At 57.1% G+C, this 23,356-nt stretch overlaps 3 protein-coding genes across 13 annotated transcripts in view; 2 read left to right on the top strand and 1 right to left on the bottom strand.

Annotated features, from left to right (window-relative positions):
- The window catches only part of IL4I1 (interleukin 4 induced 1), a 9,887-nt gene extending 7,040 nt beyond the window's left edge, over positions 1 to 2,847 (top strand). For all 3 annotated transcript variants that reach the window (XM_026014227.2, XM_072757336.1, XM_072757330.1), the window contains 3 exons: positions 667 to 735; positions 1,011 to 1,147; positions 1,614 to 2,847. In XM_026014227.2, the coding sequence (XP_025870012.2) occupies positions 667 to 735; positions 1,011 to 1,147; positions 1,614 to 2,541 (1,134 nt within the window). In that variant the 3' untranslated portion in view covers positions 2,542 to 2,847. The remainder of the gene's footprint in view (positions 1 to 666; positions 736 to 1,010; positions 1,148 to 1,613) is intronic.
- TBC1D17 (TBC1 domain family member 17) lies at positions 2,833 to 15,561 on the bottom strand. 2 transcript variants are annotated; one of them, XR_003237312.2, is made up of 18 exons: positions 14,805 to 15,561; positions 14,532 to 14,666; positions 14,157 to 14,255; positions 13,854 to 13,928; positions 10,312 to 10,435; positions 9,425 to 9,632; positions 8,807 to 8,918; positions 8,564 to 8,722; positions 8,082 to 8,210; positions 7,883 to 7,986; positions 7,199 to 7,293; positions 6,616 to 6,732; positions 6,436 to 6,536; positions 6,254 to 6,353; positions 4,715 to 4,812; positions 4,445 to 4,561; positions 3,653 to 3,823; positions 2,833 to 3,565 (listed from the first exon to the last, which is right to left on the bottom strand). XR_003237312.2 is itself a non-coding variant. In XM_026014084.2 (18 exons), the coding sequence occupies exons 2-18, from the start codon at positions 14,550 to 14,552 to the stop codon at positions 3,365 to 3,367; spliced, it is 1,947 nt and encodes a 648-aa protein (XP_025869869.1). In that variant the 5' UTR covers positions 14,553 to 14,666; positions 14,805 to 15,561; the 3' UTR covers positions 2,833 to 3,364. The 2 variants fall into 2 exon arrangements, 1 of the variants encoding a protein (XP_025869869.1); XM_026014084.2 differs by having other exon boundaries at positions 3,653 to 3,739.
- Positions 14,910 to 23,356, top strand: AKT1S1 (AKT1 substrate 1). Of its 8 annotated transcripts, none has more exons than XM_026014086.2 (6): positions 14,919 to 15,039; positions 15,578 to 15,691; positions 19,094 to 19,479; positions 20,602 to 20,679; positions 20,769 to 20,938; positions 22,283 to 23,356. In XM_026014086.2, exons 2-6 carry the CDS (start codon positions 15,639 to 15,641, stop codon positions 22,424 to 22,426), a joined length of 831 nt encoding a protein of 276 aa, XP_025869871.2. In that variant the 5' UTR covers positions 14,919 to 15,039; positions 15,578 to 15,638; the 3' UTR covers positions 22,427 to 23,356. The 8 variants fall into 8 exon arrangements, with proteins under 8 accessions (XP_025869875.2, XP_025869871.2, XP_025869870.2 ...); XM_072757365.1 differs by lacking the exon at positions 14,919 to 15,039 and adding an exon at positions 16,411 to 16,494 and having other exon boundaries at positions 15,575 to 15,691; XM_072757362.1 differs by lacking the exon at positions 14,919 to 15,039 and adding an exon at positions 16,411 to 17,171 and having other exon boundaries at positions 15,575 to 15,691.

The raw sequence follows: 23,356 nt of genomic DNA, 5'->3' as shown, positions 1-23,356 counted from the left end.
CTCCAGGAAGGGAGGAGGTTTGAACAGCACAATAAGGGGTAGCTGCTTGTGTTTCAGGCAAAGACGAGGCAGCAGGGAAACCAGTGCAGCGGTGCAGATGTTGGGGAGGCCTGAGGGTGGCCTGGGCACTGTACATAGTGCTCCCCTAAAAGATGGTGACTGTGGGGCTGGCTGAGGGCAGAACTCTGGGGCTCCGGGCACTGGGGAGCCACGGGAGGGGGGGGCTTTGGGCAGGGGAGAAACCAGTTAATAGACCTCTCAGGGCTGATGGGTGGCAGAAGGGACTCTGCTTCTGTCTGTGCCCACAGTGATCCAGGTGACAGTCACTAAGCACCAGTAGGATACAGCCAGCCCAGAACTCAAAGGGTAGGACAGACACAGGCCAAACCATGCCCAGTGGGGCTGAGTGTGACATTGTCAGGGTGGGCTGAGGCTGGGGCATGAGGGGCAGTAATGACTTGGGAAGACTTCCCAGAGTGGTGACACTGAATTGCAGTGGAGGGCAAGGCCAGGGCACAGCATGGGCAGACGCCTGGTGGCTTTAACAAGTGTGGCAAATGGCTGGCCATGGGCAGGTGCAGGAGGAAACCTAGGGTTTGCACTCCAAGGGAGGCCTCTGCAGTCCTGCCCCTGGAGCTCAGCGCTGTCCCCTTTTTTTCACCACAGGCCCTCAAAGATCTCAAGACCCTGGGCTGCAGAAAGGCAATGAGGAAGTTTGAAAAGCACACACTCCTGGTGAGTGGGTGCCTCAGCGTCGCTGTGCGGGTGGACTCCAGGCCTGACTCTACGGTGGCACATACCCCCTCTCTGGGTTTGCTTCCCTCATCTGGCACAAAAAGGGGGACTGGGTCGCTGAGCTTCAGAGAACCCTACTGAGCTCACGGTCTGTCACAGAACCAAGAGGCTGGGCGTGGGAGGGACCCCCCCCCGGGGTAGAGAGGGGTGGGGACAGAGCCGGCAGGTGCAGCCGGCTTGGGTCCTGACCCTGGCGTGCGCCCGTCGTCCCGCAGGAATATCTCCTCGGGGAGGGGAACCTGAGCCAGCCGGCCGTGCGGCTCCTGGGAGACGTGATGTCCAAGGACGGCTTCTTCTATCTCAGCTTCGCGGAGGCCCTAAGGGCGCACAGCAGCCTCAGCGACGACCTCCGGTGAGGGGCCGGGCCAGCGGGCCGGGGCGGGGCGGGTGAGGGCCCCGGCGCCCGAGTGATGGGGTGGGCGGGGCCGTCAGCGTCGGGTGGGGCGGGACTAGTGGGGAGGTGAGAGAAGGGGCGCCCGAGTCTGACCACACTGGCCCCTTCATCCCCGGGCTTCCGGAGAAAGGCGTGGCCCAGAGGAGAAGCGAGGTGCCCGGATCGGACGCTTCTCTGCTCCCTGGTCCTCGCGGGATGTCAGGGACCGGCGGGGGCAGGGGTAGGTGAGTGGGCGGGGTCAGCGAGGAGCAAGCCGGTGACAGAGCCGGTAACCGAGTGGGCGGGGCCTGCGAGGAGAGGCAGAAGGGGACCCACCAGTGAGAACTAGAACCCGGACCCAGTAGAGCGCAGGGAGGGGCCTGCAGGGAGGAGCCGGCGAGGAGGGGCAGTGGCTGAGCTCCGGGATCTCTCGCCCTGCCCACAGGTACAGCCGCATCGTGGGCGGCTGGGACCTGCTGCCGCGCGCGCTGCTGAGCTCGCTGTCCGGGCCGGTGCTGCTGCACGCGCCCGTGGTGGCGATAACGCAGGGGACGCACGATGTGCGTGTGCACATCGCCAGCTCGCGCAGGGCCCGGAGTCTGAAGGCCATGACCGCCGACGTGGTGCTGCTGACCGCGAGCGGGCCGGCGCTGCAGCGCATTACCTTCTCGCCGCCGCTGTCGCGCAGGCGGCAGGAGGCACTGCGCGCGCTACACTACGTGCCAGCCACCAAGGTGTTCCTGAGCTTCCGCCGGCCCTTCTGGCACGACGAGCACATCGAGGGCGGCCACTCGAGCACCGCCCGCCCGTCGCGCGTGATATTCTACCCGCCGCCGGGCGAGGGCGCGCTTCTGCTAGCTTCGTACACGTGGTCCGACGGGGCGGCCACATTCGCCGGCCTGAGCGCGGAAGACGCGATGCGCGTGGCGCTCGACGACGTGGCGGCGCTGCACGGGCCGATCGTGTATCGGCTCTGGGACGGCAGCGGCGTCGTCAAACGCTGGGGCGAGGACCCGCACAGCCAGGGGGGCTTCGTGGTACAGCCGCCATTGCTGTGGCACGAAGACAGGGAGGACGGGCAGAACTACAACTGGGCGGTCCCTTACGGCCGCATCTACTTCGCGGGTGAGCACACGGCCTACCCTCACGGCTGGGTGGAGACCGCGGTCAAGTCGGCGCTTCGGGCGGCTGTGTTGATCAACAGCCGAGAGGAGCACATGTGGAGCGCCGGCGACAGCGACAGCGAGGAGCGGCTTGTCCGTCTGGTGCCCCACCATCCCCGCTGCGAGTTCCAGGAGGGTGGTGCCACCCACAGCCCAGGCGAACATAGGATTACTGTTCGGCACAGCACCCACAAGAGAGCCGAGCATTAAATGTATTTTCAGAAAATCCCGCGTGGTCCTCCCCTCTCCCTGGGTCCAGTCGCTTCCCCGTTTGTGGGAGCAAAGCATTAGCCTTCACAGTAGAAGGGGCTGCACCTATTCTGGAGTCCCAGAAGCTGTCCTACTTCTCCCTGGGGAGTAGGGGTTCCACTGAGAGAGGGGGAGAGGAAGAACAGGACTGACACGGCTTTGCGCCCCTGGTAAATGGTAAGCACGGTGTCCACTCTGGCTGTCACAAAACAATGGAGTCCTGATCCCAGTAACAGAAAGCTCAATAAGCACTGGAGTTAAACACTAGTTTATTTATTTTTTTCACATAACAAGAAGCTGGTAAGCAGAGTCCCCAGAGTGTTTGAACAGCTCTGCAGGCCCTTCCATCTCGATTATGTCCAGGAAGTGTCCCCACACAGCTGCTGGTGGTGGCCATACCCCAGCACCCCATCCTCACTCCTCCAAAAGCCCCAAATCCAGGCGGGTGACAGAGCCCTACCTCCACGAGCCCACAAGGGGCCTTCTCTTAACATCTTATTGGCTGGATCAAGATCACCGGGGTCAGATGTCGGCGCTGCAGCATGGCCAAAAGGGACCACAAGCCACCCCCTTCCCCCATCCAGGTCGGGGCCAAGGTGGCAGCCTCCTTCCTCCCACCTACATGAGGACAACTGGACGCCAGAAGTGTCAGTTTAATGATATCAGCTCACTGGGAGAGCACGGGAGGCACGGCGGGAAGGCCTGCCCTCTTCGCACCCTTCCTCCCCAGCCTCTGGGAGCTGGATAAAGTGCCTGTGCTGGGCGGGCCTACCGGCCCACGGGGTTAGGACTCTGCACTTTCCTCTTCCTCCTCTGGCAGGATCTCCAGGCTGCTGTCTGGCTGCGGGGCTGTGTCCTCAGGGGGCGGTGGGGCTGGTGGGGCCCGGGTGGGAGAGAGAGGCAGTGGAGAGGCAGGGGGCGAGGGACTTCGGGGCTCTGTGGGTGGCACCAGACCCAAGACCTCCTGTACGTTGTGGGGCAGCTCCTGGAGGGGTGGGGGGTGGATACAAAAAGTCAGCAGTTTACCAAAGGTGGCGGGTGGGGAAGGCTGCGGGGGAGATCATGAACTCACCGGGCAGGTGGTCAGCTGCCGGTAGAGGGCCTCAGCCCGTGTCAGCACGTCCTCTACGCTCAGCTTCATGGTCAGCTCGTTAATGTGCTGTGGGAGGGGGTGGGTCAGGCCTGCCTGCCTGCCTGCCAGCACTCAACCACCACCGCCCGAGCGCCCACTCAGTGCCTCGTGCTGGGGATACAATGGAGGAAAGACAGACTGGGTGGAGCTGGGGGCTGGTGGGGAAGGGGAGGTCATTCCCTCTTAGGCTGCTAGCCAGCTGCAGGATACCGTGAAGGGAAAGGACACTGAGCTCCACCTCTACAGCCCTGCCTCTCATTAATGTACTGGAGCAGGGACAGGTACCCCTGTCATGTGCTGGCCACACTGAGGGCACTGCTGGGAGCCAGGGATAAGATGGAATAGAGAAAAACAGGCCGGGTCTCATGGCCATGGTTCCCTCACCGCTTAACCAACCATATTTTATTTTTATTTATTCATGAGACAGACAGAGGCAGAGACATAGGCAGAGGGAGAAGCGGGCACCACGCAGGGAACCTGATGCAAGACTTGATCCTGAATCCCGGGATCACGACCTGAGCCGAGGGCAGGCGCCCAACCGCTGAGCCACCCACGCATCCCTAGGCAACCAGATTTTAAATAATCCTATTTTGAATACCTACTACCCCAAGGTACTGGGGCACAGGCATAGTGCCAGCCTCCACAGAGTTCTCACCTCAACTGACATGTCCATTTATCCAGGTCAGGGTGGGCAGGGAGAGGGGGAGGACTGGGAAGGAGCCAGGGCCTCACCTTGAGGATCTCATTGGAGCCGAAGCCAGAAAGCATGAGGGTATCACGTTCCATGTCCAGAATGGCACAGGCCACCAGCAGGTGCAGATTGGGGCCAGGGAGGCCTGTCCACAGCACCTAGAAGAACCAGAGGGAGCTGTCATGGCCCAGGCTCTGCCTGAGGTCCCACCTAGGTCTGCCCCCACCCCTCTGTCCATTTCCCAGCAGCCTCCCAGCTCAGAACAGCTGACCGATTTCTCTCTGCCCTTCTACCCAAACTGGCAGGCCCACCTCCCATAGCCGGAGGACATCCGGGAAGGGGAATTCTCTCTTGAACCAGATGAGCAGCCACCGGAAGCAGAAGCAAAGAGAGCCAGAGTCCTGGGAGTCTGGAGGAAGACAGTGGTGGGAAGGGTGGTACTCAGCAAAGAACAAGCTCAAAATCCATTCCAATCCCATTCTAATTCAGTGTGCATGGTGGTCAGACTGAGACTCCTATTCTGGCTGTAAGAATCTCTACCAGTGGGCAGCCCCAGTGGTGCAGCAGTTTAGCGCCCTCTGCAGCCCATGGCGTGATCCTGGAGACCCGGGATGGAATCACATGTCAGGCTCCCTGCGGGGTGTCTGCTTCTCCCTCTGCCTGTGTCTCTGCCTCTCTCTCTCTTTTCTCTATGAATAAATAAAATCTTTAAAAAAAAAAAAGAAAAAAAGAATCTCTACCAGTCTAGACAAGTAACTTATGCCCAGGAAGGGAAAGGCTTCAGGGGTGAGCCAGGAATGCTCTGTGTCAAGAGGAACCTTTCCCATTCTGCCTTCCAGACTCCCAAATGAGGTGAGCTAATTCCATTTTCTACTGTCTCATAAGAGGGATGCAGGACACTCAGGGAAAAAAAAAAATCTTTAATACTCGATGCCAGTGGACACGAGAGGAAGTGGACACTCACATACTCAGCTAACAAAAACATAAGCTGGTAAAAATTTCCAGGAAAGCACTGATGGGAACAAACGTTTCAAAAGCTGTAAAAAGATCTACTGCCCCTAATATAATTCCACTTCTTGGAATTTAACCTAAAGAAATTATCCAGACAATATTCGTCATGATGAAAAACTACAAATAACCGCAATGTCCAGCAGGTCGAGTTTGACCTCCTCTTGTATGTATTTAAGACAGAAGGTCACAAAGTCGGGCAGCGAGTGTCCAAGCACCCGCGGAAGTGTTTTCTTGCACTGTTTCCTCTTCAGTGAAGTGATGCCAGCAATATCTCCCTCCCCCAAGGCCACCTAAATTTCAGTAAAGAAATGCCCATAAATGAGTTAATTCATCATCCGTGTTCAAAAGAATACCAAAAAAAAAAAAAAAAAGAACAATACCATCAACAGCAATTTTTACTTTACTTATGGGAATTTTTTTTTCTCCCCTTAATACCGTATATGCAACAAGAAATGTTTTTAAAGTCAGACTCCAGCAGTCCCAGCCCCAGAGCCCAGAGCACAGCATTGTGATCCCCGGCTCAAAGGGAGAGGAGTTGAGAAGGGCCAGGAGCCAACCCCAGGCCTTATCTGCAAAGTATGGGATTGAGGGTAGCCTGAAGGAGCCAGCTCCATGGGGCAGGCAGGGTACACAGGGGGGCGCTCGCAGCCACACTCACTGGGTTTTGCTCCAAACCAATCCTGCTTTTATGTGTAAATTTTAGGTTCTGGCTTTTGCAGAGAGGTTTCTCTTGTCTGGACCCAGCCCAAATGTCCTTGACACTGTCAGTGGCCAGTTCCAGGGATGACACGGCAGGCTTGCGGCCCCTCGCTTCCTTGCCAGCCCACTGAGACACTTACCCAGGAAATCACAAAGCGGCGGGTCCAGCACTCTCAGGAGCAGCAGCAGTTGTCCGAGTTGCCGCTTCATTGTCTCCTGACTCTCCTCGAAGTTCCCGTGCTGCAGGAGGGAGGGCCACGTGAGGAGCCAGACCCCAATCCCTTGGAGGGGGTCTGCCTCCCGTGCCTGCCTTGGGCCTCACCACGAGCTCCATGAAGCCACAGAAACACCAGAAGGCATCCACCTCATTCTGAATGACGTAGAGGATCGGGGAGAGGAGATCACTCATGCCCTGGACATAGCCTGGCAGTGGGTGGACAGGAGATTAGCACCCCCCAAGGGAAGGCCTGGCCCCCAACCCCTTCCTGGGCTGGCATCGCACCGAGATCAAAGTGGTACATGCAGTAGGTGAGGAGGATGTCGTTCAGCAGGCCCAGCCCTGGGTTCTCAGGACCCTCATAGAATTTGTTGGTCCTATCAGTACGGCTCACATCTCTCTCTGTAAAGACAGGGTGCAAAACGCTAAGGTGGAAAGGCTGCGGGGGTCCGTCACTACTGGCCCCAGGCACCATCCCCCACTCCTCCGTGGCAGACCCCAGGCAGGTGTGAGTCGGTCCAGAAACTATCTCGAGTGCCTTGGCATGAGGATTTCCACTGCTTCATGCTAGCCACACTGCCACAGCCTCCCAGCTACTAACCATTCACAGATGGGAAACAGAGGCCCAAGGAGGCAAAATCACTTGCCAAGATCTCACGAGGAGTAGACAGCAGATCCAAACCCTGAGGGGTCTGGCTCCCTTATCTGCTCCCCATCTCCTCCTGCCCATCCTGGCTACTCCCACCACTGCTCCCCCTCATCTCCCCATTGCAGAGGGTGTCATCCTATTCCTGGGGAGGCAGGGGCTTCCCTGTCCTCTCCCTGCTGTTTGCCATCTCTCCACCCCACCCTTGGCTCTGCAACCTACCGATGAGGCTGCGGTAACCATGCAGCAGTGAGTTCCTCCGCTCCTGCTCAGGGCTCACAGATTTCCACTGCAGCTTCATTCGGAAGTACTCATCCCTGGGTGGCGGGGGGGGGGGAGGGGGGGGTGAAAACCAGGCCACCTACTCATCCTTGCCACCCCCAAGCTTCTTATTTTGACATTTCTCATGACACAGAACATCCTTGTGAGGTTTTTTTTTTAAGAAATTTTTTTAAAGTAATCTCTATCCCCCAACGTAGGATTCAAACTCATAACTCTAAGATCAAGAGTTGCATGCTCTACTGACTGAGCCAGCCAGGTGGCTTTTGTTCAAAGTCTGTGGGCTTTTGTTCAAAGTCTGTCATCCCTGCTGGACAGAGCACTGGGGCGGGGGCCAGGACACATAGCAGGGGCGCAACGTGTACCAGGTGAGAGGAGAAGCGGGCCCCACGGGGTAAGGAAGCCCACCACAGAGCAATGATTGCTAGAACAAAAAACAGCGATGGACATGGGAGACAAGCCTGCCTGCTTCCTGCTGTCTGCCTGTATGACGGCGGTGCCCAGCACACAGAGGGCTCATGCCTGACACTGTGCACCTGTGATGTGCCAGGTACTGTGCTGTGATGGGGGATATGTCCGACTTGGGGAGCTGGAGCCTGGCGAGGGGGGTCATAGCCTCTCACTCACGTTTTCTTGCGTACATGGGCCTTATGCTCCTCGGCCGAGCCCTCCCAGCTGAGGTACCCCAGGAGGAACTTCCAAGCATCACGCCTCAGGCCAGGGCTCAGACCCTGGGAGAGAGAGCGGGCCCAGCGGTTCAGAGGGGGCCCCTGGCTCCACCCAGTCCCCCTAATTGCCCCCTGACAAGACACCCCCGGCGCCTTACCCCCGAGAAGATGCGGGCCTTCAGCACTGGGACCTCCTGCAGGCGGCCCTCGGGTCCCACATGGTGGGTCCACTCCTCCTCTGTGACTGGAGGGGCCCGCTCCACAGCTGGCCGTGGCCCCAACTCCACCTGCGCCATACAACGCAGGTGAGCCCCAAGTCACCCACATCCTCCCTGGCCCCGACCCAGGCCACCTGCGAGTTAACTCAGAGCCCTTCTCAGCTCCACAAACAGCATGCAAGGTGGGAAGTACCCACTTCTCCGGGTCAGCACCAAAGCCACCCTCCACGTCAGGAAGGGCCCCCGGTAATAACAGGTGATGGGTACGCAGGCTATGAGCACTCTCCCTGAAATCACTCCTCATGCCATCTGATGACTAGGGGGCTGGATCATCCCCAACACCGGGGAAAAGGAGGCCCACAGAATTATAGCCGGCTGCCCAGGTGACAGCCAGAAGACAGCAGGGTCCACCTGATACTCACACAGGAAATGACCTCAAACCCAGGCTCTGGCTCGTCATCGGGGGGTGGAGGAAGGTCTGGGGAGGCCCCCTCTGGGTGTGGCTGCAGGGCTCCCCGGAAGAAGTTGGTCACACGGGAGAAGCTGCTGAAGGTGGTGGAGTAGGGATCCTGGAGAAAGCGCTGTGGACAGGGCCAAGGGGGAGGGGAGTCACAGCTCCACCCCATCCCACCCACAGGGGCCAGGCAGGGCTCTGGGATACTCACAGACACCACGTTGGAGCTGTCCTGGTCAAAGAGTTGGAGGTGGTGGAAGGAGCTGGAGAGGGCCGACGAGTCGTGGGGGAAAACAAGGTAGAGGCGGGAGTCCTGCGGGGAGCTAGGGAGGGGGCAGGATGGTGACATGCAGGCCAAAGGCCTCACCTGTGTCCCTTCCCCCTTGGGGCCCAGTGCCAAATGGCCCCCGGGGAATCCTTCACCTAAGGCCTGACCACAGCTGGACCCCGGGGGCGAGCCATACAACCCAGGGCTGGCCACTGAGGGCCAAGGCCGTCCTGCCTGCCAGAGTGACTGGTTCAGGGATAGGCCAGTGCAAGGCAGCTCGGGGGATGCTGCTGGGGAAGGAGATGCTTCTGTCACCAGGGATGCTAAGCCAGGTCTGCAGAAACCCTCCTGTCCCAGCACGATACCAACTCAGAGGAAAAAAAAACAATTCTTCTTAATGTTCCAGGACCCAGGTCCTGCCCGAAATCAGACCATCCCTTGGCTTTGCGGTTACATGTGCCAGTTGATTCCCTTTTTCTGTTTTTCAATCAGGCTGTTGTTTTCACAGTCCCAAGGGGCCCGGCTGCAGCTGCAAAAGCCCGGTGCTGGGAAGAGGCTCACCTGGCCAACAGCAGGTAGCGGCTGAGGACACGGAGAAGGGCTCGGGTACCCCCGCGGTGAAAGTGCAGGGCGGGCAGGGAGCCTCCAGCCTGGGTCACCAAGACCAGGTAGGCCCAGCTGAGGCCAGGTTTGGACCGGCGGATGGACTTGAGCTCCCCAAGACTCACCGAGAACGCCCATGAGCCCCGGGGGGAACTGGGCTCCACACCTAGGAACAGCACAGATAGCCTCTGAGAGCTGGGTCACCTCCTTGGAAACACAACTGACTTGCTCTAAGATCTCCCTTGGCGCTCTGTGGCCCTCAGAGTGAAGCCCATGTTCCTCAACCTCATGGCAGGCCCCTCATGTCTATCTCCTGCCCCCTCTTCACTCCAGACACCACACTCGAGCCACAGCTCGAATATCCTAAACACACCCAGGGCCGCCCTGTGCCTCTGGCCTTGCACGGCTGCCCTCTCTGCTGGGGAGAAAACTCCCAGGTGTCCCCCCAAGAGCCAGGGGCTGGCATCACTCCTTCCTGGAAGGCTTCTCCATTCCCCAGAAGGGCCAGATGCCTCCTCTGGTGCCCCCTGCACTCCGGGATAGCCCACATCACCCTCTCACCCTGCAACTGTCACCCTTACAGCCTGGAAACCTTCACAGGCAGGACTCATGATTGCCCACAAACAATCCGGGAGCCCAGTGAGATGAGCAAGGCTGCAACACCTGGAGGACCTGCGGGGCTGGACCTGGGCTAGGGACAGTCCTGCGCCCCGATCCATTCTCCTGAGACTGGAAGGCCAGCACTGATGGCCATCTTGATTGTGGTCAGCAAAGCCTGTGGAGCCATGACGACTGAGGGTAAGACATGTCTCCACCTGCCCCCCAGGGGCACCGGCTCAGCCTACCTCTAGTGGGCTCTGAGTGGCGGGACTGTGGCCGCACAGTGCTAATGACTGCCCAGTCGGGTTCATAGCCGGGGTCAAAGGTCGGTTCCTCCTCAGAAGTGCACGAGTCACCCCCACTGACATCCTTGGGAAAAGAAAGGAAAAGAGTGAGGGGCTGTAGATTCAGAGTTTCCAGATCCAAGCTGCAAGGCTGCCCTAGAAGGCATCCTCAGTGAACAAATAAAGAAACTGAGGCAGACAGCAGTGCAGATGAGGCCGTGCTGAGGGTCACAGTGCTGTCACAGCTGATGGTGCTGGCCACCAGCCATGGGGAAGGACAGGGAGGGCTGCAGCGACTGGAGTCCCTTCCCAGGCTAGTGTGCACCATCCTGTCAGGCAAAAGCTAGAAGGTGAAAACTACATTTCCCAGGCTCCTTTGAAGCCTAGAAGTCAAGACACAAGATGTAAACAAGTAGAAAGCAGGAAAGAACCAACTTCCTGCCAATCGGGCTGTGTCATTAATGGTGGACACTCCTGTTTTCCCACACAGAGAGGTGACTAGGATAGAGGTGACAGCTAGCTCAGTCTCCCAGCATCCAGTCATCTAGCTTGGTGAGAGCCAACTGGTTTCCTGCCCTTGGGTGGCAGCTCGGGTGGTAGTGTTCTTGGGCCTCCATAGGTGCCATGATGATCTCTCCTCACTGCCCTCATTTCGGAAGTGGTGGCAGCTCCCCTGGCAGGTCAGTTCTATAAGGTCACTCCTCTTCTACTAGCCCTTGTAAAATCTGGCAAGCTTCTACTCATCTGCCTTTAATCCCTTCCTGCTGACAGTAATTGGAGTGTTTTGTGTCTCCTGCGATGAAACCCTGCCTGATGGGACCTTGTTGGAAGAACCCAGATGGGTCCTACATGAAAGCCATTTCTGCTATTCCTTCTAGGCTGACAGAGCCCTCCCCAAAACAGAAGCTAAAACCTCCCACTATTTGTTTTCCCAGCCTTCTTTGTGGTTCTGAGTAGCCTTGGGCCCTACCTTTGGCCAGTGGAAGCTGAGATGCCATCGGTGGAGAATTTATTTTATTTTATTTTATTTTTTTTATTTTTTTTCGGTGGAGAGTTTAAAAGGGAAATTCTTGATTATAAAAGGCATGTACAGGCTTGACCAGCACCCTATTCAGAACAGTCTTTGGGTGCTGTTGAGGGAAAGCATGGTGTCTGGAGCTTTGGCAGCCAACTGGGGCCATGAAGGAAGTCACTAAGACACCTGTTCACAGGGCTGCTGAACCATCCCTGGGAAAACCATCCCTGGTCCCCATGTTTTGTGAGATGAATCTCATGTTTCATCAATGTTTACATTAACATAATGAGAGTCAATATTGTTTTCTGCCAGCATTTGCAGCCCTCTGCCTCTTGGGCACATGGCAGGATCGTAGCTCACTGAGCTCTACTGGCTGGGTGGAGCTATGCAACCTGTTCTGACCAAAGGGCTGGGATGTACCCCTATCAGGATGGACTGTTTAATTGCCTGGCAAGAGCTCTTGCCCTCTGCCACAAGGAATGGTGGCTGCTCTAGCAGCAGGCTTCCGTAAGTAATCACGACGAGCAAAGCTCCTGACCAAACCTGCAACGCGTACAAAGTGAGCAAAACCAGTCAAAAAAGCTGGAGCTCCAGCAGCCTTTTTGGTCCATAAGGCAGCCGTGAGGAAGGCGCCCCATGCCGAGAATGACACAGCAAAGATGGAAGGATTGGTGATGACATGTGAACCTGTACTGCTGACTTCTAGACTTTTCAAGTGAGAAGTATGAGCTACTATCGAGCTGAAGCCATGGTCGTTTCTGTTTCTATTCCACGTGGCCAAATATAACTCCTACCTGATGCAGAGTGTCTGGGAAATGCCTTGTTTTTTTCTGATGAGGACAGATGTGACTGGCACCCTGCTTGCCCCCTTCTTCCTGCCTCAAAAGGCAGATACGGGAGCTGCAGCTAAATCATTAAAAAATGACCAGGGCACGCAAAGGAGGGTCTCAACAATCTGGGCCCCAACATTGCCAGCCAAGGCCAGCAGCCTCTTTGAGTGTCTTGTAAAACGAGAAAAATAAACTTGTCTGTTAACTTGTCTTCCAACAGATTTTGTGTTCCCTGGAGCTAAGTGTATTCTGCGTGTGTGCCTTTTCCACTGCAGTCTACCTCAGCGAGTTTCTTTTTAAGATTTTATTTATTTCTTCATTAGAGACACACAGAGAGAGGCAGAAATGTAGGCAGAAGGAGAAGCAGGCTCGCGAGACTTGATCCCAGGACCCCAGGATCACAACCTGAGCCAAAGGCAGACACTCAACAACTGAGTCACCCAGAAGGCCCCCTCAGTGGGTTTGTGTTAGTCAAAAATAAGATTGCTGAAGAGGACAGTCACATTTTCAAGAGAGGCACTCAGCCGACCTGTGAAGCTGACAAAAACCGCAGAATGCTCGATGCTTCCTCCTCAACCCTGGCTTGAGCAGAATTCTGGAATCTCCATTTGTCACACACACACACACACACACACACACACACACACACCCTCGCCAGGTTATTCAAACCCCCACTGCCCCAAGTGAGGCTTCATTCTCTCTACCCCTGGCACACCATTCTAACCTTCTTCCTGACCTCCCTGCCTCCAACTTCCCTCTATTTGGACCTGCCCATTCCCAGCACGGTCTCTCAGGAGAGCTTTCCACACCCACACCCTTCTCCTCTCATGGTTCCCCCAGGGCCTCTAGAACACCATCCAAGCTTCCCAGTTGGGCATTTCAGAATCAACCATATTCCCAGCAAACCGCTCTACAGAGACACCCCATTTCCTCCTGCCATCCCTGAAGTATTTTCTTGCTCCCTTATCCTCAGAGTTCCAGCGCAAATGTCTGCTTCCTCCAGAAAGGGGCAGGCCTCTGGAATCAGAGAGTCTGGTATCAAACTCAAGTTCCAACACCTCCTAGCTTTTTGATCTTGCAAAAGGAACTTCCAATCATTGTGCCTCAGTTTCCCAAAGTAGAATGGGGGTGAAGACTGAGGCAGGGTCTAAGTCAGACTCCTCTCTGGGTCCCAGCACAGAGCCTGGTGACAAAAAGCCTCAGGAGCCTCTAAGAACAAGAAGGGAAAAGTCTGGCACCCAGGGTAGAAAGGTGTCCTGGGAAGTGGGTAAGCCACCTGGGTCAGGGTGTGTTTCCTCTCTGAAGGGGACATGCCACACCCCTTCAGGCTCTTGTGGACTGAGAGCTCGTGGAACCCAAATCCACAGGCCACGCCGTCCTCTCGCACCCTGGCAGGGCTCTCCTAAGAGCAAACAGATGAGGGGGCAGCTGTCCCCTAGGCTACGAATCTCATGGTGTCAGCTTTCTTTTGATCGGGCATCTTCAGCCCCATTTTACAGACAAGAGGAAACCAAGGAGCAAAGAGAACCTAGATCCCAACAAGGATCACACAAGCTCCAAAAATAAGTCTGGGTTTGCATCCAGGTCCTTCAAACATCTTCCACTGCCTGAACCTGGAAAAAAAGCGAGTGGAGAAACGAGAAAAGAGAAAAGCCTACCTTCTTGGAGAAGAGAATTTGGGTGGAATCTCCAGCCTCCTCTACAGGAACCCAATGCAGGAGAACATCGCTGTCCTGAGGAAAGAAAAGAGGAATTAGAGAGACTCCCCTCCAATCACCGCAAGCCGTATTTCTGTACTTATTCCCGGGCCCGGACCCTCGGGCTTACAAAGCCCCTTTATACCCCCAGTCCGCACTCCCTGCCTTCTTAATGTCCCATCGTGACCTCCAAGATCATACTCCTATAGACGCCGCCTCCATCCCGCCCAGGGCCCGCCGGAGCCCTGCTCCCTCCTGGCCCACCTTCTCCACAACGCGGATGACGCCAGCGATGAGGGAGTCCGGGTCCTGGTGCTTCTTGGCGCTGGTGTGCAGATACACACCACCCTTCTCAAACACCACCTGGGGACACAAATCGGTGAGGGGCGGGACCCAAGCGCAGGACAGCCAGGGGGCGGTGCCCAGAGGAACGTCCCAGCCGCCGGGGGCGGGGCCACAAGGTAAGGGTCTTCCCTAGGGCAGCCGAGGGGAGGGTGACAGAGTATTTATAAAGGAAAGGTGTCTTTGCTCCGGCTCAGCCGGGCTCCCAGAGCTCCGGCAGGGCGTTGGGCGAAGCCGACTACCAGAGGGCGTCGCTTCGCATCCCCAGGAGGGAAAGAACGCGTTCCCAGTGCTTACCCTGTAACCGGCTCCCTCCATAGCCGCGGCCGAGGTCCCACTGCCCCGGCCCTCTCCCTTTCCGGGTCACCGTGCTGTCACATCCGGATAGGAGACTCCCCTCAAGCCTGGACAGTGGTAGCGCCCTTGCCTGTTCTAGAACAGGAGTGGACGTAACCACCTTTCAGAACGGGGTGGCTGAACCTGAACCACGAGGGTGTAAGTCACATGGCACGCACGGGGAAGGAGGGGCAGGCCAGCGAGAGTGCGCATGCGCAGTGCTGCTTCCCTTACCTTGGAGTAAACAAGGGGGAGGATCCAAGGGCTCCACCCCCTCGCCCCAGCGCTCTCCGAAACACCTCCTTCTTTCTCCATATTGTATACTGGCATCGAAGCCAGGGAGATTCCATTTTGCTCGAGGGCACGGCCAAAGCTTGTCAGCTGCGGCCATGTTAATGCGGGGCAGTCCCATCTCTCTGAGGGGCGCAACAGCAAGGTCCTGGAAAACAGACGGGTAAAGGAAAAGAAGGTGAGAGGAGGCGTACGTCACGAGAGGTGCTGAGGGACTTGGGTTAACGGGATGAAGCCGTCAGTATCCCGGGTACGAAGCGGACCCAGTCGAATTCCTGAGTCACCGTCGGGAGGCGGCGGTGTGGGCCGCCATATTGAAGCCTGGCAAAGCGAAGCAAAAAAAGTTGCCATATTGGATCTTCCCCAGCATTGGTGCTGAAGGGGGATAGGCTGGAGGGAGAGTCCATGTACGCTTTGGGCAAGTGATGCTAGGATGGTTGCCATGTCGTTAATGGGCACTATTTTCCTCCATTTCTGTGGAAGAAGTTGACAATGGGTGAGGGGCGTCAGGTCGCTGGCCTTAGTTTACTGTGGTCCGAGAATACACGTGCCGACGGCCGTATTTCTTAGCAAATCGAAATGGTCTTGGCTTGTTTCCGAGCAAGCTGAAGCCTTTCTTTCACCATCTTTCTTATGGGCACCCTGCTGTCGCCACTGCCCCACTGTGATCCGGTGATGTCCCCGTGGTCGTTATGGTCTCGGGCTGCCCCGATAAGGGAGGCGGAGTGTGCAGCATGGAGGAGGGCCAACCACGCGGAAGTGACGCGAGGCGCCGCCATGTCTTTTGAGGGCGGCGACGGCGCCGGGCCGGCCATGCTGGCTACGGGCACGTGAGTGGAGGCGGCGTTGTGAACCGCGGTGTGGGGAGGATTTGGCCGTCCGGAGGAGAGGGGCGCTGGGAGGGCGAGCCGCTCGCGGGAGGGGTATGGCCTGAGTAGATCAGAGGGCAGAGATCTTCCAGCGACCCTACGCTGAGCGCTGGGAAGGGGTAGCCCGCGGGAACCGTTGTCTCACCGGAGGCAAAACCTAGACAGCCTTATCCTCCGGTCTGCAGACCCACTAGGATCCTTGCCTTGGTCGTGGACCATGTCCACAGGGTCTGGGGGTTGCTCGGGGGGGACTCGGGGCTCCCCTCACCCGTCCAAAGGCGGGACTTCCGGTCCTGGCCCCCCACCTGGGCGGGATTTCCTGTTTTCTTCCTAGAGAAGCGGGTCCTCCCTGGACCCCCGGACGAGGTGGGGAGGTTTCTGAGAGGTCGAGGAAGAGACCGGGCCTTCACCTTTCCTCCGGCCTCGCGGGGTGGGGGCTGGGGGGCCACCCTCGAGTTTCTCCCACTTTGGGGCGGGGGTGCACTGCCAATTTGACAGGTGGTCGGAAGGGGGCTTAATTAGCATTCCTCCTTCCGTGGTGGACTTTGCCTCATTCCTCACCTCTTCCTAGAGTTATTTCTTTCAGTTCACCTCCTCATCTCATCCTAAAGGGCCAGTTACCTTAGCTTTCCCCTCCCCCTCCTCTGGGGGACAAGTCTCACCTCTCTCCCTAATCCTAGGCTCCTCAAATTGGTTGGTTGAGGACCCTCCGTCCATCTCTGAGCTCCTTAGAGGATACAAGACTTCCTCCAGCAGCTGAAAGGGTAGAGTCTTTCCTGGTCTTGGCCACTCTACTTTTAAACAACTAATGCCAGAGAGCCCCCAGGCCTTGGCAGAGAAGTTGAGTTGCCCTCCTTGTATTTGCCCAGTCCTCCTCCTCTTTACAGTGGGAGGACCCTCACACCCACTCACCCCCATTACACTCTTTTCAATCCTGTAACTACTCTAAGATCTAGGACAGAGAGTTTAATCCTGATGTCCTAGAGATGTGAAAGCCCTAGGCCTAGCACTGCCAGGCTGTGTGACCTTGGGCCAGTCATTTCCCTGCCCTGAGCCTTGGTTTCCTCCTTCTGGTAGGTGAGACCCTGAGCACTTCTCAGTTCTATTGGATTTTGGAGTCAGGCAAACAGCAGAGTCAGCCCTGCTCTGACCCATTTGACTTCTGGGCCTCTGACCAATGCCTTAGGCTGTCTGAGCCTCACTTTCTCCATCTGAATGTAAACCTTTCCTGATAAGGAAGGCAAGATGGCATTTGGGATTAAGAACAGGCTCTCCTCTCCAGCCCCTTTTACCTCATCGAGATACTGAATCTCCCTAAGCCCTCGACGTGCAACCATGAAATAGGGTAATAACAGCCCCTCCCTCATAGGGTTGGGGAGAAGGTAGCATGAGAATGGTGATGATCCATTTGCATCCCTGCCTGGCATGTGGGAAGTGCAGGGTGAGTTTGCCATGGGGTCTGTCAGGAATGGTGCTGGTTGTGCCCTCACTGTGTGTGGCTTCCAGCAAGGGCTTTGTACTCTATGGGCCTTGGCTGTCTCATTAGTGAGGTAACAGCTCCCACCTTAGTGGGTCAGGTGGGAGGTGAAATGAGAGGTGTAGTCTCCCTACACAGAGTCAGTGCTCAGCAAACAGCAAAAACTTATAATCGTGTGATTATAAGTTGAAAAGGGCCTGCAAATTGAAATCAAATAACCCTGGCTGGACTAGAACCTTGCTTGAATTCCTCCAATGTTGGGGTGCCCCATACCTCCCTGAGGAGGCTTCTCAGCTTCCCAGCAGTCCTGGTTTAACCACTTTGATTTACAGGAAGAAGAAAATGAGACACAGAGAGGGCCAGTCAGTGGTCCAAGGTCACACAGCAGGTTTGAGATGGCCGGAAGCCAGCCCACTTGCCCTTGCTCTTTTCTCTCTCTCTCTCTTCTTTAAGTTTGTTTATTTATTTAAATAATCTCTACACCCTTTGTGGGGCTCTTGATTGCAATCCCAAGATCAAGAGTTGCATGCTCTTCCAGTTGAGCTAGCCAGGCACCCCAACCCCTTGTTCTTTTCATTTCATAAGTAGATGCATCCAGTAGATTGTCTGCTTAGGACAGACCTGTTCTGGGGTACAGATCCCCGACCTTGGGGAGCTCAGATGTGTGATGGAGGAGGCAGACAGGTACAATTGTCACAAGCTCAAGTGACAGTGAGGTATAATGGATATAGCCCAGGGCATTGTGGGTCTAGGGAAGGCATCTGGCAGAAAAGTCTTGTAGGAAATACAAAACTTCATGGATGGAGTCTAGGCACAGAGAGCAGCTTGCACACCATTTTCTGCTCCATCCCTGGTCTCTGAGGCCTGTCAGGTGCTGGGCAATGCTGGCGGCCCAGAGATGAATCCCACGGGCTCCCCCTCAGGTGGCTCTACAGTGGCTGGGGAGATGGAGGTGGATCCAGACAGTACTCCCCATAGGGATATGTGCTAGAATGGGAGGACTCTCAGACATTGTAGGAGTCCGGAGAGTGGGGACTGAGCCGATCTGGGGTGAGGGGAAGCTCCTTCCACGCTAGGGTGAGAGAAAGGTCAACAAGTAATCAGAGAACAAGTTATCCAGGTATAGGGGGACCACTTAACTGCAGGTCTGAGGCCTCAGAAGTCTGGAAGGTTGTGAAGCTGAGTGCAGAGCTGGGGTTACGACCATGTCCTGGGGATACTAGGGAGAGGCAAGGGCAGTTCCAGTGTAGAAGGACCCCAAGGGGCCCGAACTGGCGGCTCAGAGGTTCAGGAAGAGGCTGGAATGATCGTCTCGCAGAAAAAGAATGCAGGCGAGGCATATAACTTCAAATCTTCTATAAGCTGCATTAAAAAAGTCAAAGGAAAACAGATAAAAGTCATTTTCGCCTTATATCAACTAGCCATCATATCTGAGATGTCCTCTTTTCCACATGTAATCAACCTCAGACTGCCAGTGAGATCTCTGACATCCAACCTTTTTTGTCCCAAGTCTTCCAAAATCCAGCGTGGGTTTCATACTCACGGCACCTCTCACCTTGGACCCGCCACATCTCAAGGGCTCCTTAGTCACACAGGTGGCGGGTGGTGCCCACATTGGACTAGGCAGGGCCAAGAGGAGGGGCGGGGGCTGTCGGTACTGGGCGTGGCGGGAGGAATGGGTCCGGAGGGTTGGGGACGGTGCTAGGAGGTGTGGATGGTGGGGAATGTGGGAGAGTGGCAGATTTCGGGGAAGGGGCTGAGCTCAGCCGGGACCAGGTGGCTGGGAGGGGTGGGAGCGGCGTCTTGGGGCAGGTGGACACGTAGGGGCCAGGTGCAGACAGGGCAGCCAGCCGGGCCTCAGCTCTCTGTCCTGCTCTGCCCTGCAGGGCGTGGATGGCGTCGGGGCGCCCCGAGGAGCTGTGGGAGGCGGTGGTGGGGGCCGCCGAGCGCTTCCGGGCCCGGACAGGCACGGAGCTGGTGCTGCTGACTGCCGCGCCGCCCCCGCCACCCCGCCCAGGCCCCTGTGCCTATGCGGCCCATGGCCGCGGGGCCCTGGCTGAGGCTGCCCGCCGTTGCCTCCACGACATCGCCCTGGCCCATAGGGCGGCTGCTGCTGCCCGGCCCCCCGTGCCCCCGCCAGCACCACAGCCACCCAGCCCTGCTCGGAGTCCACCTCGGCCTGCCCCGGCCAGGGAGGAGGACGAAGAAGACGAGGAGGAGCGGACAGAGACGGAGACCTCTGGGGAGCGGCTGGGTGTCAGCGATGATGGAGGTGAGAGGGTTGGGGGCTGGGGTGGCTCTTGGGCTTGGCAAATGGCCTGCAAGGTCAGAATCCCGGAGGGGTGGGCCTCGCCTGTCTCTGCGCCCCGGTGTTCTGTGGCAGCCCCAGGCTCAAAGAGTCTTGGGGGAGCAGGCTGGCTTGACCTGGGCCCTGCTGTGCGACTTGGAGCAGGTCATTTCCCCTCTCCCAGCCTGTATGGTTACATGTTAACCGGGAGCCAGCTCTGTGCTGGGAGGTGCTAGACAGACACAGAGCCAGCTTCGGCCCTTTTCTTGAGGGACTCCCAGTCCTGCCAAGGAATTGGTAGTCCAGTGGGAGATCGTGCCCTGTGGCGACCATGGGGTCGGAACCTGAGCTGGGAGCTCGAGCAGAACGAGAGTTATTTCAAATCTGGGGTGCCTAGTGCTGGTGAGAAAGGTAGGAATTACAGAGGAGTCAGGAATGCAGGCCACAGCTTAAGGGAGCCAGGGGGAAAGCAACTGGCTGTTTTGAGGGGAATCAGGAGGTTGGATACTTCAGAGAGACTGGACTATAAAATTAGGGCTTTGGAGAGTGATTAAGAGTTTGCGGGAGGGGTGTGTGTGCCCTAAGTAGGACTTACTCCTGTGTTGTCACCATTAATGCTTGCTTCTTCATTGTTGCTGGGGGAGACCCGCATAGGATTCAGGGCACAGACTCTGGAACCAGGAGGCCTGCATTCAAATCCTGGTGACTGAATATGCTGTATGAGCAGCATTATTAACTCTGGAACTTTGGCCAAGTGATTTGACTTCTCTTGTGCCTCCTGGTCCCCCTTTGTCAAACAGGGATCACAGTAGGCTCATGTTCTCTCCGTCTGTATTTTGAGTCCTTTATCCCAAACAGATCTTGCAGATTTCATGTTTATCCAGCCAGTTGTTTTCACCTGAGGGCGTAACAGACAGAAACTGGATTTGTTTCTGCCGATGACCAGGCAGATAACCAAGGGGGAGGGTGTTTGAGGCAGAGGGAATAATTCCAGAAGCCCTGAGGCTTTTGAGGGCCCGGCCGATGCAAGGAGTGGGGAGATGGTGGTGGTGGCACATGGGGTACAGCGGGGACCTGACTGGCCTGAGCCACTAACCTCATCCATAGGGCTCTTTGTAATGGACGAGGATGCCACACTCCAGGACCTGCCCCCCTTCTGTGAGTCGGACCCTGAGAGCACAGATGGTAAGTGTCCCAGGCTGTCCCCACTCCGCCACCCCCAGGGTGCTGGGATGAAGGCAAGGACAGAGGCTGAAGGCCATTGTCTCTCCCAGATGGCAGCCTGAGCGAGGAGACCCCTGCTGGCCCCCCCGCGTACTCCGTGCCCCCGGCCTCAGCCCTGCCCACGCAGCAGTATGCCAAGTCCCTGCCTGTGTCTGTGCCCGTCTGGGCCTTCAAGGAGAAGAGGCCAGAAGCACGGTCATCAGATGAAGAGAATGGGCCGGTGAGGGGCAGAAGGGAGAAAAAGAGGAGGGTGGAGGGAGGGACTCAGAGCCACTTCCTCCAGGAAGCCCTCTGGCATGGAAGCCACATTTCCTGGGCTTGATCTTGCCCTCCACCTCAGGAGGCAGATTTTTGGGCCAGAGCCCTAAAGCTTGAACTACTGCAGCCTTACAGTGTACCCCAGTGCCATGCAGAAAAGCCTCTTATGGGTTTTAGGAACAGCTTCATTTATAGAATATCTGCTCCTGGCAAGGCACAGGTATTTTGGTATCCCCTCCAGAAGGGGAAACTGAGGCACAGAGGGGTTAGGTCATCTTCTGTCCCCACCCTGCGTGTTCCTGGCTCCTCTCCTACCTCCTCTTCCTCTGGCACAATCCTACAGGTGGCTTCCCTGGCCTGGCCTGGGTGGCTCCTCCTCACCCAGCACTGAACTTCCCTGAGGCACCGGGATTATCTGTGACTTCCCGGGACCTCAGCTGGGAAAGGGCAGAGCTGGGACTGGAACCCAGCCTCTTTTTGGAAAGGAGTTACAGACTGCAAGGGAGGCAGCCCTGGAGTCCCATGGTCATCGTATGTTCTCTCTCCGCCGCCCCCCCCCCCCCCGTGTCCTCATTGACACACTGGCAGCATCCATCTGCCGTCTGCCTGTATTGCCAGTTAACAACATCTGAGGCCTGAGTGGTGGGGGCGCTGGTCTGACCTCTGAACCGGCTCAGGTCCAGCCTCTGTCCGTGGCCCCTCCCATTCTCCTGGAGGCTAAGCCCAGATCAAGGTGTGGGGCCAAAAGGGAGATTGCACTAACTGCTGGAGCAGACAGAATGGACAGGGACCCTCCTGGGTGGAGGCCATCGTGAAACCAGGCCCCTTCCCTATAGCGCTGGCAACGTGGTTAGCTTACACTTCTTGAGCACTCACTGTGCTGATTGTTTCAGGCGCTGTCATCAGCCGCGCGTTTTAAAGGGGAGACTGAAGCCTCAGGAGATGAAATGCTTGTTGACAGCTAATCATTGGCAGAGGCTGGATTGTTACATGACTCAATGCCAAGCCCAACCCACATCCTTAGACATGACACCCCCTGGTATCTAGCCTTGATAGCAGAGAAACAGCACTGCCACTGTGTAAGAAGGAACTGAAGGATAGTGGGACGGGTAGCTGTTCTTGCACGTAGAGTTAGGCCAAGAAGGGAAGGAAGAGAGGGCCAGGAAGGCTTCTTGGAGGAGGTGGTATTTGGGTTGGTTAGAAGGATCCTACAAGGAGCAAGATTGGGTAAAGGGCCTTCCTGGCAGTAGGCAAAAAGTGCTGGGGCGGGGCCGCGGCGGGCGCTGACTCCGCCCCGGTCTCGCAGCCCTCTTCGCCGGACCTGGACCGCATCGCGGCGAGCATGCGCGCGCTGGTGCTGCGGGAGGCCGAGGACACCCAGGTCTTCGGGGACCTGCCGCGGCCGCGGCTCAACACCAGCGACTTCCAGAAGCTGAAGCGGAAATACTGAGGCCCAGGGAGAGCGCTTCCAGGCCCAGCGTCCGCCCCGCCCCACACTACACCCCTGCCCCGCCCCTGGGCCCGGCCAATCCGAGTCAACCCGGGACCGGCTTCTCAGGTTCCCGGGGTCCCAGGATTGCCCCTTCCCCGCCAATTCCCGCCGTCCTTCCAGCCCACGACCCCCTCTCGCGCCGAGGAGCGGGACCTATCCAGTTTCCGGATTGGGTCTGTCGCTGCATTTTTTTTTGCCCAGCGACAGGTTCTTTCGATTAAGGGATTGGCTCGCTCCCGGACCGGGGCGTGGCTAGTTTTAAACCCTAATAAGGGTCAACTGTCGTTTTCGCCCAGTGACAAGAGCTTCGCTCGCGCGGCATTGGTTGAAAAAGAACAGCCAAGCCACAGGATTGGGGAGTGGTAAGCCACTACAGCCTAGAGAATAGGCAACTTCATTCGATTGGCTTGAACGCAAAGGGCTTGACCAATCTCCCGGAGTCGCCATCCCACCCTTCCTAGTTTGTCCCACCTGATAGGCTCCAGCCCTCTGGGGGCGTGGCCAAACCCTCCTAACCCCAGGATTGGCCTGCGGCCTTAAATTTACGTTCTTTACACTACTGGGACTGGGGTCGCTTTTGACCGAGTCCTGACTACGTGCCCCTCTACCCTCTCCCAGGGATGGCCCAATCCTGTCCCTGCGTCTGACACCCTCTTCGGTTCCATCCCACAACAGCCTGCCAATCGTAGTCCGTCCTTGCAGTCAGGACGGCACCAGCTCCCGCCCCTCTCCCCCCACCCCCACAGGTGCCTTAAAGGGCCCTTGTCCACCCGAGGTGGGGGGCAGGGGCCCTCGCTCTCCGGCCCTTGTGTGGGGAAGAGAGTCGTGGGTGGGGATCGGGAGTTGGGAGCGGTGGTCTGAGATTAAAAGAGTTTTACCTCTGACAAA

Source organism: Vulpes vulpes, chromosome 1, assembly GCF_048418805.1.
Source record: "Vulpes vulpes isolate BD-2025 chromosome 1, VulVul3, whole genome shotgun sequence".
In the NCBI taxonomy this organism is placed as follows: domain Eukaryota; kingdom Metazoa; phylum Chordata; class Mammalia; order Carnivora; family Canidae; genus Vulpes; species Vulpes vulpes.
Note: the sequence above shows the minus strand (reverse complement) of the source record. Positions and strands in the feature narration are given on the sequence as shown.

Excerpts from the sequence above, each read along its gene's own strand:
- TBC1D17 (XM_026014084.2), bottom strand. The coding sequence starts at position 14,552 with ATGGAGGGAGCCGGTTACAGG. Across the intron at positions 14,256-14,531 it reads TGGAGGGAGCCGGTTACAGG|GTGGTGTTTGAGAAGGGTGG; the intron begins GTAAGCACTGGG and ends TTGTGTCCCCAG. Across the intron at positions 9,633-10,311 it reads CCACTCAGAGCCCACTAGAG|GTGTGGAGCCCAGTTCCCCC; the intron begins GTAGGCTGAGCC and ends TGCTGTTCCTAG.
- AKT1S1 (XM_026014085.2), top strand. The coding sequence starts at position 15,495 with ATGGGCACCCTGCTGTCGCCACTGCCCCACTGTGATCCGGTGATGTCC. Across the intron at positions 19,480-20,601 it reads GGGTGTCAGCGATGATGGAG|GGCTCTTTGTAATGGACGAG; the intron begins GTGAGAGGGTTG and ends CCTCATCCATAG. Across the intron at positions 20,939-22,282 it reads CAGATGAAGAGAATGGGCCG|CCCTCTTCGCCGGACCTGGA; the intron begins GTGAGGGGCAGA and ends CCGGTCTCGCAG.